General features: G+C 42.0%; 1 protein-coding gene across 4 annotated transcripts in view; it reads left to right on the top strand.

Moving 5' to 3' along the window:
- Window positions 1–19,451, top strand: part of LOC308298766 (uncharacterized protein) — a 39,658-nt gene that overhangs the window by 17,558 nt on the left and 2,649 nt on the right. For 2 of the 4 annotated variants that reach the window (XM_080742438.1, XM_080742436.1), the window contains exons 15-25: window positions 12–118; window positions 672–892; window positions 1,767–1,912; window positions 3,039–3,170; window positions 5,176–5,212; window positions 5,313–5,426; window positions 5,846–12,728; window positions 13,516–13,676; window positions 15,814–16,043; window positions 18,080–18,143; window positions 19,169–19,304. In XM_080742438.1, coding sequence (XP_080598564.1) covers window positions 12–118; window positions 672–892; window positions 1,767–1,912; window positions 3,039–3,170; window positions 5,176–5,212; window positions 5,313–5,426; window positions 5,846–12,728; window positions 13,516–13,676; window positions 15,814–16,043; window positions 18,080–18,143; window positions 19,169–19,304 — 8,231 coding nt within the window. The remainder of the gene's footprint in view (window positions 1–11; window positions 119–671; window positions 893–1,766; window positions 1,913–3,038; window positions 3,171–5,175; window positions 5,213–5,312; window positions 5,427–5,845; window positions 12,729–13,515; window positions 13,677–15,813; window positions 16,044–18,079; window positions 18,144–19,168; window positions 19,305–19,451) is intronic. The other 2 variants (XM_080742437.1, XM_080742439.1) reach the window with 2 other exon arrangements.

The raw sequence follows: 19,451 nt of genomic DNA, 5'->3' as shown, positions 1-19,451 counted from the left end.
CGTCCGTTTAGGTTGATGAAGAATCGTCACCTTTAAGGCCAACAAAAGAACACAAGCAGGATGCGGACAGTTCCTGTGACGAAGAACATTCCACCGCTTCACCTCCCAAACCTACAAGGTACAAAATCTCCTTTTTATGCATACGTTTCCAAATTGAACGAAAAGAAACATCTCAAATCATACATGTAAAATATCTTGTAAACAGCCATAATTAAACAGTATAATTAGGGCTGTCACGATTATGACATTTTACATGACGATTAATTGTCACTCAAATAATTGCGATTAACGATTTAATTGTGTTTTTGCCTTCGACGATGACATTTCTGTTTGGCTTTTAGGCTTTGAAGTTGTACATGGTAGACATGACACATAACCTAAATATACAAAGAAATTACTGACATGTTTGACAACTTTATACTTAAAAAAGATCATTGATAGTGGAAATAGCCGATCAACAAGCTCACAACACGTCGCAATGCGACGCATTGTGAGCTTATAGATCTGCTATTTCCACTATTTTTGACTGAAAAACAATAGATATGAACATATTTCAACATGGAAACGATTATGAAAAATAATCGTGATTATGTCAAATAAATGCGATTCGACGATTATGTAATAATTGTGACAGCTCTAAGTATAATTGTCAATTTGTGTGTTTTACGTAGGTATGGGAGGCTGCCCAAACCTGTCCAGCACTTGAACTATTCAGCCAAAGAGGACGCACTTTCCTCTGCATCTGACGATGCGACCCCTGGGTCTGCCTCCAAGCCCAAGCGCCTCGTCAAGAAGGCCGTGCCGTCCAAGGCCAAGTCACGACCCAAGAAGCCACAGTTGGTGACCCTCAGGGCTTCTCAATCCGAGGGCAGTGATGACGACGGCGACAATGGTACGGAATTGTGCATCCCTGGAAAAAAAAATCACAGTTTTGTTTATTTGAGATTCATGGCATACATTAAAACAAGACTTGTTCGCATATTATGAGAACCATTCACAAAGAAAAGAAAAAAAGGTTAAAGCAGTCATACAAGTGTCATACATGACAGTGTAGCAATAGGGCAAAACAAGAAAAACTACGTAAATATCAAGCTATGAAGGCACTTGAAGTCCCATTCCAACAGTGAAGGGACACTTGAAGTATCGTATACCCTGATTCGAGTTATTTAGACAGCAAACAGGCATGAATAGGTATTAATAACAACACACAGAACAGACAAACTTGACAGAACAAGACAAGACATGGCTTGGTCGCCCCACACTGCAGTGCACACTGCATCCGAGATTGTGTCCCAAATAAACAAAAGGTGTAGAAATGTATTAGTCTGGGACATTCTGGTGCATCCCTGAAATTGACATTTTGGCCAATATCTGATCACCGATTAATTGCACGGTCAAATTGACCGATATTGATATTGCGATGGCAGTATATTTCCAGTAAGGTTAAGCTATATATTACTATAGATTAACTTTGATTCTGGGGTGCAGATGCAGACTTGTAAAAAAACTGTGCATTAGTAGTACCTGATTTATTAGGCCTGATGATGCACATATTAGTTGAAACAACTAATGATTGAATCTTCAGCCTTCATCATCACATAAGGCCTTTTCAGCTTCACATCAAAACATACATATTGTGAAATAAAATATTGGCAAATCGGCTAAAAACGATATATTATTTTGATATGGGTTCGATACTGATATAGCATGTTTAAGGCTGATGTTGCTGATACCAGTGTGATGACCGATGAATGGTGCTTCCCTAGACCACGGCCTGAGTGAACCAGAAGAAATGGACCCGCAGCATCATTCCTCCAGCCCTCATAAGGACAGCAGTGCTCCTGTGTTTGTGCCAGTCGGCCTGCGCTCCCCACAGCCTGTGGTCTCGGTGGTGGAAGAGACCATGGAAGAGGTACGAGACACTCGTCCGCTTTATGTTCATGATACACATTCACTCCCTAAGCGGCATTTTTATTTTATGCCTTTTTTTTGTGTACTCCAGTCCTGACACCATTACCTGTAGGGCTGTCACTATTATTACATAATCGTCTAATCGCAATTATTTGATGTAATCGCAATTATTTTGCATAATCGTCATAATCGATTCCATGCTGAGAAATGTTAATATAGTTACACTTTCAAAAAGTAGTGGAAATAGCTGATTTACAAGTTCACAACGCTTCGCGATGCGACGCGTTGTGAGCTTGTAGATTGGCTATTTCTTAACATTTTCAAATATGTCAGTAATTTCTTTGTATATTTAGGTTATGTGTCATGATTGCCATGTGCAACTTGAAAGCATAAAAGCCAAACAGAAATGTAATTGTCAACGACAAATACACAATTAAATCGTTAATCGCAATTATTTGTGCGACAATTAGTGGTCATGTACAGTAAAATGTCATAATCGTGACAGCCCTAATTACCTGTCCACAATGTTTATTAGGACCGGGCGATACAGACTAAATCAAATGTCACTCTTATTTTGGACAAAAAATAGGCTCTGTGCATAACTGTAGTCTCCAGAAGTTTCCAGAAGGTGGCATACCCATTTCCTGTTCACTTTCCTATAGCTTTGTTTGATTAGCTCAGCAACAGATTTGAACCAGAAACACTGAATGAAACAATGAAGTTATAGTAAAATGAACTGGAACAGAGAAAATGTGGTATGCCACCTTCTGGAAGCCAGCGACTACAGTCACGCATAGAGCCTATACTTTGTGACAATAACATTGTATTGCGACAATAATATATAAATACAAATAAGATAAGCATGTTGACTGTAGAGGCTATTGTCAGCATTTGTGAAAAAATGTTGACTGATTATGTCTAGGGAAAGACAACACAGTATATATCATAATATTACGATAGCCAAAATCACAGACTACACCCAGTCTCATATCACAATATCTATGTATTGCCCAGCCCTAATTTATTTCATTTATTATTTCCCCCATAATTCATCATACTTCATTTTGTTTTGATTGCATGGTTTAAACGCTCCATTTCCACCACCCTGCTCTCTGTTCCACACACAGCTTGATATCTCGGTCAATGTGCCCGATGTGTTGGGCATGGCCCGGGATGCACTCTGTTCAGATGCCTCGTGTGAGCGGGCACAAGACAACACGGGCACAGTCCCCTGTGACCATCAGTTGGACCTCCTGGTTGTAAGTGACATTAGTGACCTATAGTTGACTGAAGACACTTAAAGGTAGAGTGAGGGGTATTTTTGTTTTGATCAAGTAAGTGTTAATTAGCTCTATATTCTGATAGCAATCATTGTTCAATCACCGGGGTCTCCCTGTCTCTCCAGCTCTTTAATCTATTTAGGCCTTGGATTATTTATTGCTTTAACTGTTGAAAAATAGCAGATCTACAAGCTCACAGCGTGGCACCGAGTGCCGCGCTGTGAACTTGTATATCTGCTATTTTTGAAAAAATCATGAAAATTTGTTCAAATCTTTGACTAATCTCATTTTGAAAGTGTACATTTGTAACTGAAATATTTGCTTCTGGGGGGTCCCTGATAAAAGGTATTTTGAGACGGGTTGGCGGCCAAATGCATATAATTCTGGTGCCACGGCATTGGTCCGAAGGTTCATTATTCCGAAGGTTCATTAGTCCGAATTTGTTAAGAATACTATGCCTAACTCTAACCCTTACCCTAACCTCAGTAACCCTAACTAAATTCTGACTAATGAACCTTCGGACTAATGAACCTTCGGACTTATGGGCAGTCCCCTATAATTCTAGGGGTCCTTGACAGAAAAGAGTTTAAGAACCACTGACGTAGAAACATGAGTTTAAAAAAAAAACAACTTAGGATTTAGAAGACACTTATGGAATCGGGTCAAAATTCAAATGTTCACAATTTTTGAAAAAAATCTGCATTTTTTTTTTTTTATATAGTTAAAGCATAAAATAATAATACACAATAATGCGTACCCGGTCTAAATGGGTTAATAAAGAGCAATGAGCAAATAGGATACCAATCTCTTCCATATAAGGAGAGAGTACTCCTACAGGGTACATGATAAACAAGTGAAATTGGAATCAACGATTGCAATTGAAGCTGCATATTCTGTCTCATGATTGGATGAAGTTGGTGTCCAGACTCCCAACTTGAAAATGTATGTTCTGTCCACTATAGAGCTGGAGAGACAGGGGGACCCCTTTTAATGAACAAACACTCTTGGTCTATAACAATGATTACTATGAGAATACAGAGCTTTAACTTTTTAACTAAAATTCATTATTTCTTTACAAAAATATCTCTTACACCACCTTTAGGTGAAGACTAACACTTTTAACCAAACAAACAAAGCAAAAAATAACATACAATAAACTGCAGCGGTGCAGCAACGACCTAAAGGTCAGAGGAGCGCGCTTGTTGCCGGAAGGTTCCCAGTTTGATTCCCCGGACCGGCGAGAAAAATCGGGGTGGGAAAGGGATTTGTCAGCACTCCCCCAACACCGCTGAAGTGCCCTTGAGCAAGACACTGAACCCCTGACTGCTCCAGTTTAGCTGCTCAATGGGCAACCGTTTCATCTATTTAGGCCTAGAATTATTGAATGCTTTAACTATTGAAAAATAGCTGATATACAAGCTCAGTGCCGCGCTGCGAGCTTGTAGATCTGCTATTTTAGAAAAATCATGATTTTATTTATTTATTATTATTTATTATATTATTATATATTTTTTTTTTATAGCGAACATTTGTAATTCAAATATTTGCTTCTGGGGGGTCCCTGATACAATATTTTGAGATGGGGGGGGGGTCCATGGCCAAATACATGTAATTTTGGCATGAAACACATTTGTTTCCCAGAAACCTTAGAAGGATTTAGAAGTCACTCATAGAATCGGGTCAAAATTTAAATTTTCACGATTTTTCAAAATCACTCGGTGCCGCGCTGCGAGCTTGTAGATATGCTATTTTTCAAAAGTTAAAGCATAAAATAATAATATGCAATAATGCGTACCCGGTCTGCACTGATCATTTCCCAGATTTTTGTGAGAGTATGTGTGTGCAGGGCGTGGCGTGGCTGAAAATGAGCACCCTTGACTAACTTCCTGCGTCAATAAACGATGAAAAATATAAATGAACAAAATGAAGGTGTAGAATCAGATGCAGTATGTGGTTAATGATGTCTAATGTGTTTGCTTTTCAGGATGTGATTGACTTAATGTCGTCGGACCATGTGGAAGGTAATGTAGGAAGATGATCCTGAATATATCCTGACATTTCACAGCTTTGTGTCAGAATATCAAAGGGCTTCACTTCTCTTTTCTTTCTCTTATGTTTTAGTTTCCTCGGATGAGAGCTACAATGAGGCGGCTCAGACGCTGCTGACCATTGGCACCGTTGCTCATCACTCTCAGTTGGCACAGACTCCTACTTCACCGCAAAGTCACACAGCAGGTTAGAGACGGCAGCTAAGACAATTCTTCTATACAACTTTCTGTTTCAACTCAGATATCGTCACTTTCGGGTGGAAATGTGAAGTTGTCCAAACACGTTACTGATCAGGAAAGGGAATCGATCCAGTGTAGTTATTATTTAGTCACAAGCTCCTGTTAATACTTTTCATTGGTTCATAAAACCAACAGGCAGACTTGACCACTTTCACTTTGAAGAATCTTTGAAAATAGATGTAGATCTATTTTAACTACTTTTTCTCTGCACATCCTGTCATAGGACAAAGTAGTCATAGTCATTTATTAGTTATTTATGAAAAACGTTAAAAAAAATGAGATAAAGTTTCTGCCCAATAGCAACAATATGCATAAAGGGAGTTATAAAATGAGGATGTATTAATTGTTCCACTGTTGTTTTTACAGGAGCACCTTTCAACAGTGGTAATGAGACTAGCAGCCATGCCTTGGAGGAAGAGCTGGCCACTGAGACTGTCACACACATACAAAGCAGTGGCTCTCCTGTTGCAGCTCTACCGTCTAGCCCTGTGTCCACAGACCCGTCACAGCCGACTGATTCCGATGTACCAGACACTAGTGTCATAGACTGTGGCTTTCAGATTGATGACGGGATCAATGAGAAGACAGGCGAAGGAACACACAGCAGTCAGAAAACTAATGCTGAGGTAGAAGCTGCTCCTGTAGTGGATGTGAGCCAGGAGATGCCGGAGCAGAATTCTCCTCCGGCCAAGAGACGACGTTTACCCAAGGCCAAACCTAAACCCAACCTTGCCAGAGCTGCTAGGTTTGCTCAGACAAAATCGGATCAAATTGAAGAAACGGCCACTGAGGCTGTCACGCTAACACAAAGCAGAGCCGCTCCTGTTGCAGCTGTACCTTCTGGCCCTGTGTCCACAGAATCATCACAGACGACTGATGTGGATCAAGTATCAGCGTCAACTGTATCGGACATTGTCCCAGCATCCTTAGCTGAGAACACGCCTTCTACTGACACGGCACTCAGTGAAGAGCCATCTGTTAGTCAGACAAACTCTGCTGACGTAGGACCTGGTCTTCAGAAGGATTTGGGCACAGACATATTGGAGCAGTATTCCCCACAGAACAGGGAAAGCGGCTTCTCTGATGTTGAACACAAACCCATTTTGGGAGAGGCTAACAGAAAGGCTGTCACAAACTCTGACTCTCATTCCACTGAACAAACACTGACATCTACTGAGAATAGTTGTACTGCTCATGCACAAGATGAAACAATAACTTCTGACATAGCTGCCTCAGATGCTCAAAATGAAACAAAGACTATAGCTGCCACAGAATTGCAAGTCATTAAAGAATCACCCGCCTTAGAATCTATTCTTGTGCAAGACACAAGTGACCATCACACTACTAATGCTGAGGTGGAAGCTGCTCCTGTAGTGGATGTGAGCCAGGAGATGCCAGAGCAGAATTCTCCGGCCAAGAAGCGACGTTTGCCCAAGGCCAAACCTAAACCCAACCTTAGCAGAGCTGCTAGGTTTGCTCAGTCAAAATCTAATCAAATCGAAGAAACGGCCACGGAGGCTGTCACGCTAATACAAAGCAGTGCCGCTCCTGTTGCAGCTGTACCTTCTGGTCCTGTGTCCACAGAATCATCACAGAAGACTGATACAGATGAACCAAGTGTGACCGTTCCTTCTGAGCTATCAAAAGTATCAGAGTCAACTGTATCAGACATTGTCCCAGCATCCTTAGCTGAGTACACGCCTTCTACTGACACGGCACTCAGTGAAGAGCCATCTGTTAGTCAGACAAACTCTGCTGACGTAGGACCTGGTCTTCAGAAGGATTTGGGCACAGACATATGGGAGCAGCATTCCTCACAGAAAAAGGAAAGTGGCTTCTCTAATGTTGATCACAAACCCATTTTGGGTGAGGCTACCAGAAAGGCTGTCACAAAGTCCGACTCTCATTCCACTGAACAAACTGAAAATAGTTGTACTGCTCATGCTCAAGATGAAACAATAACTTCTGACATAGTTTCCACAGATGCTCAAGATGAAACAAGGTCTATAGCTGCCACAGAATTGCAAGTAATTAAAGAATCACCTGTCTTAGATTCTATTCTGGTGCAAGACACAAGTGACCAGCACACTACTAATGCTGATGTAGAAGCTGCTCCTGTAGTGGATGTGAGCCAGGAGATGCCAGTGCAGAATTCTCCTGCCAAGAGGCGACGTTTACCCAAGGCCAAACCTAAACCCAACCTTGGCAGAGCCGCTAGGTCTTCTCAGTCAAAATCGAATCAAATTGAAGAAACGGCCACCGAGGCTGTCGCGCTAATACAAAGCAGTGCCGCTCCTGTTGCAGCTGTACCTTCTGGCCCTGTGTCCACAGAATCATCACAGACGACTGATGTGGGTGAACCAAGTGTGACTGTTCTTTCTGAGCTATCGAAAGTATCAGTGTCAACTGTATCAGACATGGTCCCAGCATCCTTAGCTGAGTACACGCCTTCTACTGAAACTGCACTCAGTGAAGAGACATCTGTTAGTCAGACAAACTCTGCTGACGTAGGACCTGGTCTTCAGAAGCAATTGGGCACAGACATATGGGAGCAGCATTCCCCACAGAACAAGGAAAGCGGCTTCTCTAATGTTGAACATGAACCCATTTTGGGAGAGGCTAACAGAAAGGCCGTCACAAAGTCAGACTCTCATTCCACTGAACAAACACTCACATCTACTGAGAATAGTTGTACTGCTCATGCTGAAGATGAAACGATAACTTCTGACATAGCTGCCTCAGATGCTCAAGATGAAACAAGGTCTATAGCTGCCACAGAATTGCAAGTAATTAAAGAATCACCTGCCTTAGATTCTATTCTGGTGCAAGACACAAGTGACCATCACACTACTAATGCTGATGTAGAAGCTGCTCCTGTAGTGAAAGTGAGCCAGGAGATGCCAGAGAAGAATTCTCCTCCGACCAAGAGACAACGTTTACCCAAGGCCAAACCTAAACCCAACCTTGGCAGAGCTGCTAGGTTTGCTCAGTCAAAATCTAATCAAATTGAAGAAACGGCCACAGAGGCTGTCACGCTAATACAAAGCAGTGCCGCTCCTGTTGCAGCTGTACCTTCTGGCCCTGTGTCCACAGAATCATCACAGACGACTGATGTGGGTGAACCAGACAAGCCCATGGAATCGTCAAGTGTGAACGTTCCTTCTGAGCTATCGAAAGTATCAGCGTCAACTGTATCAGACATTGTCCCAGCATCCTCAGCTGAGTACACGCCTTCTACTCAAACGGCCCTCAGTGAAGAGACATCTGTTAGTCAGAAAAACTCTGGTCTTCAGATGGAATTGGGCACAGACATATGGGAGCAGCATTCCCCACAGAACAAGGAAAGTGGCTTCTCTAATGTTGAACACGAACCCATTTTGGGAGAGGCTATCACAAAGTCTGACTCTCATTTCACTGAACAAACACTGACATCTACTGAGAATAGTTGTACTGCTCATGCTCAAGATGAAACAATAACTTCTGACATAGCTGCCTCAGATGCTCAAGATGAAACGAGGTCTATAGCTGCCACAGAATTGCAAGTAATTAAAGAATCACCCGTCTTAGATTCGTTTCTGGTGCATGACCCAAGTGACCATCACACTACTGTATCATCAATGGGAAAGGTGTCAGCTGGATTTGCATCTCTATTTGCATTTCTACCGCCTCTGGCCGCAGAAGACGATGACAATTATCTAGAGTCTGGTGGAAGTGCCTCGTGCACAATTTCAAAGCCACACTCCACTGAAGACACTGTGACACAGTTAGAACCATTCGACAATACTCATCAGAAATCACCATGGTTTACCCAAATCATTGAACCAAATGCATTTGTTAGCCACTCACCTGCAGAGATCTGCACCTCTGAGGAGAAAAAGTCAGATGTTGAACCTACTTGTCAAGGAGACTCGAGCTCAGACTCGGGCTCAAAGAAGACTGTACCCCAGCAAAGGAGAACACGCTTCCCCAAAGTCAAACCAAAAGTACGAGTACCCACCAGAACGGCACGGTCAAAAATACAGCTCACAGAGGACACTAACAAACAATCTGAAAGCTCCTCGAGTGTTAGCTCAGAAAAACAGCCCGTTGAGCATTTGACAACGCCACAGTCTATCTCGAACACAGTCGATCACAGGCCAGAAAGTCCTGGAGCCGCAAAGCCTGAAATGTTATTGGAAAAGAGTGACTCTGATCTTGAGATGATCACAGAGTCCTTTTGGGTCGTCGAAGAGCCGTTCACGGTGACAGGAAACACTCCAGAAACTCAGAAGAGTGACAAAGTCAAAAGTGAAGAGTCACAGATAAAGGACAGTACTCTGTATGACGGGAATGCCACCGACATGGATTCTGCTTCACACTTGCAATCAATGTCAGAACAGACTAGCCCACAGAGGAGAGACCGTTTCACTAAATCAGTCGACAATACTCGTCAGAAATCACCACAGTTAAGCAAAATCATTGAACCAAATGCATTTGAGTTGGACTCTGCTGTTAGCCACTCACCTGCAGAGATCTGCACCTCTGAGGAGAAAAAGACAGATGTTGAACTTGAACCTACTTGTAAAGGAGACTCAAGCTCAGACTCGGGTTCAAAGACTGTACCCCAGCAAAGGAGAACACGCTTCCCCAAAGTCAAACCCAAAGTACAAGTACCCACCAGAACAACAAGGTCAAGAATACAGCTCTCAGAGGACACTAACAAACAATCAGAAAAAGAGAGCATGGACAGCTCCTTGAATGTCAGCTCAGAAAAACAGCCCATTGAGCATTTGACATCACCACAGTCTTCCTCCAAAACAGTCGATCACAGGCCAGAAAGTCCTGGAGCCGCAAAGTCTGAAATGTTATTGGAAAAGAGTGACTCTGATCTTGAGATGATCACAGAGTCCTTTTGGGTTGTCAAAGAGCCGTTCACGGTGACAGGAAACACTCTTGAAACCCAGAAGAGTGACAAAGTCACAAGTGAAGAGCCACAGATAAAAGACTGTACTCCAGATGACGGAAATGCCACTGACATGGATTCTGCTTCACACTTGCAATCAATGGCAGAACAGACTAGCCCACAGAGGAGAGACCGTTTCACAAAACCAGTCGACAATACTCATCAGAAATCACCACTGTTAAGCAAAATAATTGAACCAAATGCATTTCAGTTGGACTCTGCTGTTAGCCACTCACCTGCAGAGATCTGCACCTCTGAGGAGAAAAAGACAGATGTTGAACTTGAACCTACTTGTCAAGGAGACTCGAGCTCAGACTCAGGTTCAAAGACTGTACCCCAGCAAAGGAGAACACGCTTCCCCAAAGTCAAACCCAACGTACGAGTACCCACCAGAACGACACGGTCAAGAATACCGCTCACAGAGGAAACTAATAATCAATCAGAAAAAGAATCCGGGGACAGCCCCTCAAATGTAAGCTCAGAAAAACAATCCATTGAGCATTTGACACCACCACAGTCTTCCTCAAACACAGTCGATCACAGGCCAGAAAGTCATGGAGCCGCAAAGTCCGAAATGTTATTGGAAAAGAGTGACTCTGATCTTGAGATGATCACAGAGTCCTTTTGGGTTGTCGAAGAGCCGTTCACGGTGACAGGAAACACTCCAGAAACTCAGAAGAGTGACCAAGTCACAAGTGAAGAGTCACAGATAAAGGACAGTACTCCAGATGACGGGAATGCCACTGAAATGGATTCTGCTTCACACTTGCAATCAGTGGCAGAACAGCATAGCTCACAGAGGAGAAGCCGTTGCACTAAAGTCAAACCCAACCTGCGTCAGGCCACTAGAGTCACACGGTCAAAGCCACGGCTCCCAGTAGAAACTCTCACCTGCTCTGAATTAGACAGACTGGTCACAGGCACCGAAATACAACCAACCCAGGATTTAGATCTGCATTCGGATGTACAAATACTGGAAGATTCGAGCAAGAGTATAACATCACAACAGTCTCGCTCCATCCCAGAATGTTCTATAAAAGAACCAGACACTCTCCCAGTGATGCCGAGTTCGCCTATGGAAAGCAACAGTTTAACAGCCAATGTCCTCACTGTGGATGATGTTATTATGTCTGAGACGTCATGGATTATCGAGAATCCGTTTGAAGGGACAGACTATGTCCCTGAAACTGGGATCAATGACATCCCCTCTAGTAAACATCTGCCCACAGAGAAGCCGCCTACCAGTCAACAGAAGACGGTTCCCTCTAGCAAACATCTACTCACAGAGGAGCCTTCCACCAGTCAACTGAAGATAAAAAGAGAAGCTTCTCCAAAGAGGGGCGGCAGAGCGACACGGGCGAGAGAAGGCAAAGTAATTGAACCACAGCCCACAGAAGATGCAGCCACGACTGAAATGGCTCCTACAGAGGAGGCAGATACCAGGGAGGAAAACAAGGTAGAAGAATTACAACCTTTTCCTCAGAAAGAAACCGTCTCAAAGCGGACAAGGAGGAGCCATCCTACCACTAAGGATAAGACCAGTGTGAAGCCCAGACGAGGCTCCAGAGCCACAAGATCTAAACCGCAACCCATAGAAACGATCTGTGCAGGCTCCGAGCCACAGACGGTCAACAAAGCGTCGCTCCCTACTGTGGGCAGCAAGCCAACCCCAACAAAACAAGCTGACGGTGCCATTATGCTGCCATCACCTCCACGGTCTACCCAGCACTCTGAACTTCAAAATCCAGTAAGTTATGTCGAAGATGTCACAAAGAGCCAGAACGTCACACGACCAGCGTCATCGAAGTTAACCGGAGAAATCGGCGGTGAGATTATGACCTCACCTGAATATACCATAGATAGTGAAATAGCCTGGCTTATTGAAGATCCTTTTTCAGTTAGTAACACGGAGGCCATCGAGCTGTCTACTAAACCTGCTGCGTCATCTACTAGTCTGGTGACCGAAACTGGATCTGTAAGTGGCTTCAACCTGAGACCTGCCACAGAAGCCAAAGAGCAGACACCTCAGGCCAGGACAGATGCAGTTACCACCTCGGAACTCCAGTCCAGTGCAGAAGATGCCTCCACACGATCTAAACTTGAACGTGGACAAACTACGAGCGCAAGCAGTAAACGGCAGCAAACGCAGATCAACCCTCATCCCCACCCATGGACAGACAGCGCTGATGTAATCCTAGTGTCTGACTCTGACCAGGATATTAGGGATCCGACCGTTTTACAAGAAGGCCTTTCTGAGAACAGGACCTCTGAACCAACAACCAAGGAGAGCCTGCAAGATTTACAAAAGTAAGATATAGTCATACTCATGACTGCAACTATTGATTATTTTCTTAAAGGGGAAGACCACTCATTTTCAATATTGAACATGAAAAAAAGTTCCCCCTCTTCTGTGTTGCCTAGAACTGGAGGATTGATTTTGGGGTTTGTATTGTAAAGTACAACTTGATGACATCACACCATTGTACTTTACAATAGAAACCCCAAAATCAATCCTCCAGTTCTAGGCAACACAGAAGAGGGGGAACCTTTTTTCTATTTCCACAACTCCTCTAAGGTATATTAATGACATAGTTCAATATTGAAAATGTGTGGTCTTCCCCTTTAAATTGTATTCTATCTATTACGGTTTAGATTAATCTGTCAATTGAGCAACAATCCTTTTTTTAATATTTTATTTCATAAATCAACAGGAAAACACCAAATTGATGATTTTATAAGCGACTGAACCGATTAATGTGATTGACCACTTGAACCCTATTTTATAATTTGTTGTACATCAGTGTCGTGCAGAAATAGGCAATCTACAGGCTCACATCGTGTCACGATGGGAGCATTTCTATCGAAATTTATATTCGAATTGATCTTTTTAAAGCAAATCTATTAAAGCAATTAGTTCGATTCTTTGTTGCACCTTTAGTGCATTTTGTTATTTGAAAGTATTTGATGAATGTTATGATGTAGCTTTGTAGCTATGCATTATTTCTGCAAACAATAGTTCCAAGCCATTTGAAGAGGAGATGTGCATGGTAACATTACAACCAACCAACGGTCATTTCTTTGTCTCCTCCCACAGTGCGGATGATGCTTCCACAGGGACGTGTGAGCGCGAGGAGACCTCCTCGAAGGCTCCGCACCCTCGCAGGGCCAGGCTCCCTAAACCCAAACCTTGCCTGGGCAACAGCAGTCGCCGCACGCGCATGCAGTCAGTCCAGCATCCAACACAACAAACTCCAGGTTTGAGAAACTTCAACTTTGTAGTCGCTAGGGCATTCACGAATAGTGATTTTTAGTATTCGAATTATTCGACCTCAAAGTATTCGAATAGTCGAATATTCGACAGGACTGGCCAAACTGGCAAATATTAAGTAAGCAAGAGGCGAACATTGTGAAAATAGCCTATCTGCTATTTTCACAATATTTATCTGCAGTACCGAGTCACATTAAATGTAATACCTACAATTCCAAGTGCTTGTCAGGGAGGGGGTCCCAAGTTCAAATGTTTATTTTGGGGGTCACGGCCTAAAAAGGTTTGCGAACCCCCTGGTATAGAGCATTAACAAATTCATCCACCAAAGGCATTGACAACTTTAAAAACAATATATTTTTTAAAGAGAAAACAATAAAAAAATTAAAATAAGCGAATATTCGACTTTGGTGAACAACATCGAATAGTGAATTTGATATTTGAATATTTGGTGAATGCCCTAGTAGTCACATGACACACAGGTGCATAGACATGGGTGACATTTTGAGTTGATAAGCTGCTGATACTGCCTAACATGCTGGTATCGGCGAGTATGGCAGTCTGTCATTCCGATACATAATTTGTCACATGATTAATTTACAGTATATTTTGAATGTTTCTGTTGATGTTGAATGAAATATACAGGGTTCCCACGGTCATGAAATTCCTGGAAATATTTTGAAATTAGAAAAATATTTTTCCAGTACTGGAAAAGTTTTGGAATTGATCAAGGGTCCTGGAAGGTCCTGGAAAAAATAGCTATGCATTGTCTTTGGTTATTGATTTTGTTAATACCTCTGAAATGACAAATTAAACATGGGCCAAATTGTCAAATATTAAAGGCAGAAATTGTGAAAATAGCCCATCTACATGCTCACAACGCCGTTGCGAGGCGTTGTGAGCACGTAGATCAGCTATTTTCACAATAAAACCGTGTTATACAAAATTCCTCAACTCTTAGTGCTCATCAGGGTGCTGGGGTCTCCAAGTTCAAATATGATTATTTCAGGGGTCACAGCCTGAAAAGGTTGAGAACCACTGGCATACACTACCTGTCTTTAGGCATATTGCACATAGGAGTAAGCGACTCGTTATTGAGCTGAACTATTGTTATATAGTCCTGGAAATCGGGTTAAATATTCTGTAAAAGTTTTGGAAAAGTTTTGGAAATTAATTGGTAAAGATGTGTGGGTACCCTGAATATACTCTGTACTATTTACATTACTAGTTTACTAACTTGTACCTACACAATTATTAATGGGATTTAGATGTATTCATTGATCTGTGGTTCTCGAAACTATTTAATTTCAAGGACCACCCTTACCGGGTCCATTTGGTTCCATTTGGTCCCAGAGTTACAGACCCTGTAAGGGTCCATTCGGGACCCTCTCAAGGAATACTGAGGGTACTTAGACCCCACTCTGATTATTTTTTTAATTATACACTTGGATCTGTACCCTGTATCGACTGATACACAGATTATGGCTTTTGGAATCGGTATCGAAAGGAAAAACTGGCATCGGTACATATCTAGTCTACATATCATACAGTGTTGTTTTTGACAGCAAATTTTGATTTAGTTTTAGTCCTAGTCTTTTGAATAAAATTGTCATTTAGTTTTAGTCATAATTTAGTCGACTAAATATCATAAGATTTTAGGCAACTAAATCTACAGTTGATTTAGTCGACTAAAATGTATTTTTGCAGGCCTTGATGGCATCATAATGACTGATTTTACACTTGTTTGTGTGCTGAAAATAGCAGATCTACAAGCTCACAACACGTCGAGCTTGTAGATCGGCTATTTTCAGCACGCAACACCTGAGAGCAACCAAGCATAAAATTACTCTCTTCTCCACTAGTCCCTCCCGAATGTTTTAGTCTAGTTTTTATTTTGTTGACGAAATTGTCAATATATTTAGTCTTAGTTTTAGTCACCACAGCTTAGTTTTTGTTTCGTTTTTATTTAGTTTTCGTCAGTGAAAAAAACAGTCAACAAACATTTTCCGTCATAGTTTTACTCGACGAACACTGATATCATATCTTTTTTTTGTTGTTCTTGTTGTTGCCATCATTTTGTTGTTTACTTGATGATGATCATTGATGATGCACTTTCTCCTTTCCCAGCAGCTTCCAGCTCTGGTGAGAAGGTTGGAGTGTCTCATGGTGCTGTGAAAACTCTGGAGGACTCCGAACCCCGCCCTGACAACCGGCCGCCAGTAGAGGGTGCTACCGTAGAAGAACATAAACACTGCGGTCCCTCCAGTGATCCTATCTCCTCTCCATCCAGACCTGTGATCACGGCTGTGTGTTCTCTGGCCAGCCTGTTTCAAACGGCACCTGTGATGTCTGTACAGGTGAGGAACCCTGTTGGACAAAGCACTCCAACCCCCAGTATACTCATAATACAACCCCAGTACTTTAGTCAAAGTCATATATAGGCCTAAAAAAAAAGATGCAAAAAAGGTTAGACCAAGCACTCTTGAGGGACTGTTAAAAAGCCTTTATTCTAGGGCTAATGCATGGCAAGAAATATAAAAAAGCACCTACGCGTTGCGGCACAATGCCTTCTTCAGGGTGACTAAGCAAAACAGTTGGCTTTTTAACAGTCCCTCAAGAGTGCCTTTGTCCTTTACTCTACAGCCAAACAGATGCACTCTTTACCCTCTGTTTGCTAATATATAGGCCTATTCCTGGTCAAGTTTTTGCTAAAACACAAGTGAACGTTGCTCTGACTGTCAAATGTGTACTTGAGTTAAAAGTACTAGAGTACTTGCTTTTGAAAATGCTGCTTAGAAGTATTGAAAAGTAAATATTCTTTCTAGTATTAATGCATTGCTGCATTGAAAAAAATATGTATATACATTTGAGGACAGATTCATGAACTTGTATTAACTTAAATATACACAAATGACAGTGACAATGACCGGTAGCAATAATCCAAATAAATAATCGTCTCTGTCTGGTGGAAACCTCATATGTCCCAAACTGAGATATGAGGTTTCTTCCCAATAGAAACAATATATTTTATGTTATACCTAGTACCTACCTTTACATGTTTTTACATTTGTTTTGATTTTGGAAGCATCTTCTAGAGCAGGGGTTCCCAAACTCTCAGGGCACCCCATAAATATTTTTTTCATCCGAGGCACCCCTACATTATATCGTCGTTGTCGGGTGGAAACCTTGTATGTCCAAAACCTTCTCTTTTTGTATTATTTTAAAAACTATTTAAAATAGTGAAAATAGCCGATCTACAAGAAAATAGCCGATCTACAACGCCTCGCGATGCGAGGCGTTGTGTGCTTGTAGATCTGCTATTTTCACTACTTGTGTGAGACTTTTGTATGATGAAGTAGGGCTTTTATTTTACCAAAAAACATACACATTTGAAACTTGGAGATACAAGGTTTTTGCCTGACAGTGACGATATTCATTATTTTCACTCCCAGCACCTTATATTTATAGCATATTTTAGTGATTATGTTGTGAGGAAAACATTGAGATAATAGCCATTTTGGTTAGAACTGACTGAAAATAACTTTGTACTTCAAGTTTAAAATGATAATATTTTTTTTTGTCCAAATAAATTCCAAATATTATCAAATTATCTCGCGGCACCCCTGGACTGCCATCGCGGCACCCCAGGGTGCCCCGTCACCCACTTTGAAAACCCCTGTTCTAGAGAAACCCTAATGGTCTCGGATATTTCATGAAAGCAAAGGCCTCAATCTCCGATGTCTTCAACTGCAATGTAGAACATAGGTTTAGAATAATATGAACAAAACATCCCAATTGTGTTCACTGTTTAGGAAACAGTTCTAGTGTGTGAGGGTTTAGGAGACAGTTCTAGTGTGTGAGGGTTTAGGAAACAGTTCTAGTGTGTGAGGGTTTAGGAGACAGTTCTAGTGTGTGAGGGTTTAGGAAACAGTTCTAGTGTGTGAGGGTTTAGGAGACAGTTCTAGTGTGTGAGGGTTTAGGAAACAGTTCTAGTGTGTGAGGGCTCCTTTCTCTCTGTTTAGGAAACAGTTCTAGTGTGTGAGGGTTTAGGAAACAGTTCTAGTGTGTGAGGGTTTAGGAAACAGTTCTAGTGTGTGAGGGCTCCTTTCTCTCTGTTTAGGAAACAGTTCTAGTGTGTGAGGGTTTAGGAAACAGTTCTAGTGTGTGAGGGTTTAGGAAACAGTTCTAGTGTGTGAGGGTTTAGGAAACAGTTCTAGTGTGTGAGGGTTTAGGAAACAGTTCTAGTGTGTGAGGGTTTAGGAAACAGTTCTAGTGTGTGAGGGCTGAGGGCTCCTTTCTCTCCGTTTCACAAATCACATGCATATTGGGACGAAAAGTAATTGAGTGACAGGCCTGTGTGTGAACTGACGTATTAATGTAATAATCTTCACAGGATAGTGTTGCCTCACACTCGGGGAGGGTCCAAAGTTACCCAGCTGTCACGACACACCCAGAAGGTAGGTTGGTCTGGTACACTGTGGTTCTCTTTCTCAATCATTTTCATGTCAAGGACTGCACAAACTGGTGTATATGTAATCATATTAGACACAGCGAACATAATTGAAAATATCTTTTGCCAGTAGACGCTCAATGCTGTTGGTGTTTCCTGCACAGCTTATATACCCTTCACGTTAAAATGTTTTAATTTACTTTTTTCTATCGTTTTAGTGATTTTCAACGATTTTGATTAGCATGCATGCCCCCAGGTTGGGGGCATAAATGGTAAATGGTGCATTTATATAGCGCTTTTATCTAAGGCGCTTTACATAGATTGTGCATTACATTCACACACGCATTCATACACCGATGGTGGAGGAAACCATGCAAGGCACCAACCTGCTTACCGGGAGCAACTAGGGGTTCAGACTTCAGAGTCTTGCTCAAGGACTCTTCGACATTAACTCAGGGGGAGCCCGGATTCGAACTGGGAACCCTTCGGGAACCCTTTGTTCTCTAATGTCGGTTTCTCTACCCCTGAGCTATGCCGCCCCACATGCATGCATGTGGCTAAATATGTCTTTTTAGACACAATTAAGCCCATTCCCAAGATGCACCGCGATCTTTCATGGGCAGATGTGACTTATGGGGGCTGGTGTAAATAGTAACAAAGACATTGACGGCTTATTGGGTAAAAAGACATATTTAGCAACTTGTACGCATGCCCCCACCCACTGAAATCAAAATCCCAAAATCGCTAAAACAATAGAAAGCAGTAAATGAAAACATTTAAAAACTCATCTTCTCTTTTCTCTAATTACAATCTAAAATATGAACCCTTGCTGTAAAAAAAACTAAGTTGTCCTTTAAATACCCTTCACTCCCATTTAAAAGATTGAAAACATACAGTGATTGGGGGAGGGGAAAAAGAGTTGACACACAGCCATAGAAATGTCCAATATCAGCTACAGTATACATTTTCTTTTTATACTTTATGATTGACATAATGTCACGTATTTTGTTTTTCCGACTTTGCTTTATCCAGGACTGTTGGAGCAGGTCCCGCCAGACATCGAAGAGCCCTTTTTCATCCTCTCTCTCACCGAGGTCCCAGTGGCGTCCACAGAGGGAGACGTGCTCCTTCCTTATCTCCCTGATTCACCTGCACAGCAGATACAGAGGTCAGTGTGGTGACTGGTCTGACTGGTGCCAACAAAGACAGCCACGATCCATGAAGTCTTTGGGATGCATTTGTATAACTAAAAGTCTTTAACATTTTCTTTACTGAAGAAATATTTTCACCATGCAATGCTGTCGTTGAACAAAGT

Source organism: Nannobrachium achirus (assembly GCF_963921795.1).
Source record: "Nannobrachium achirus genome assembly, chromosome: 15".
Taxonomy (NCBI): Eukaryota; Metazoa; Chordata; class Actinopteri; order Myctophiformes; family Myctophidae; genus Nannobrachium; species Nannobrachium achirus.
Note: the sequence above shows the minus strand (reverse complement) of the source record. Positions and strands in the feature narration are given on the sequence as shown.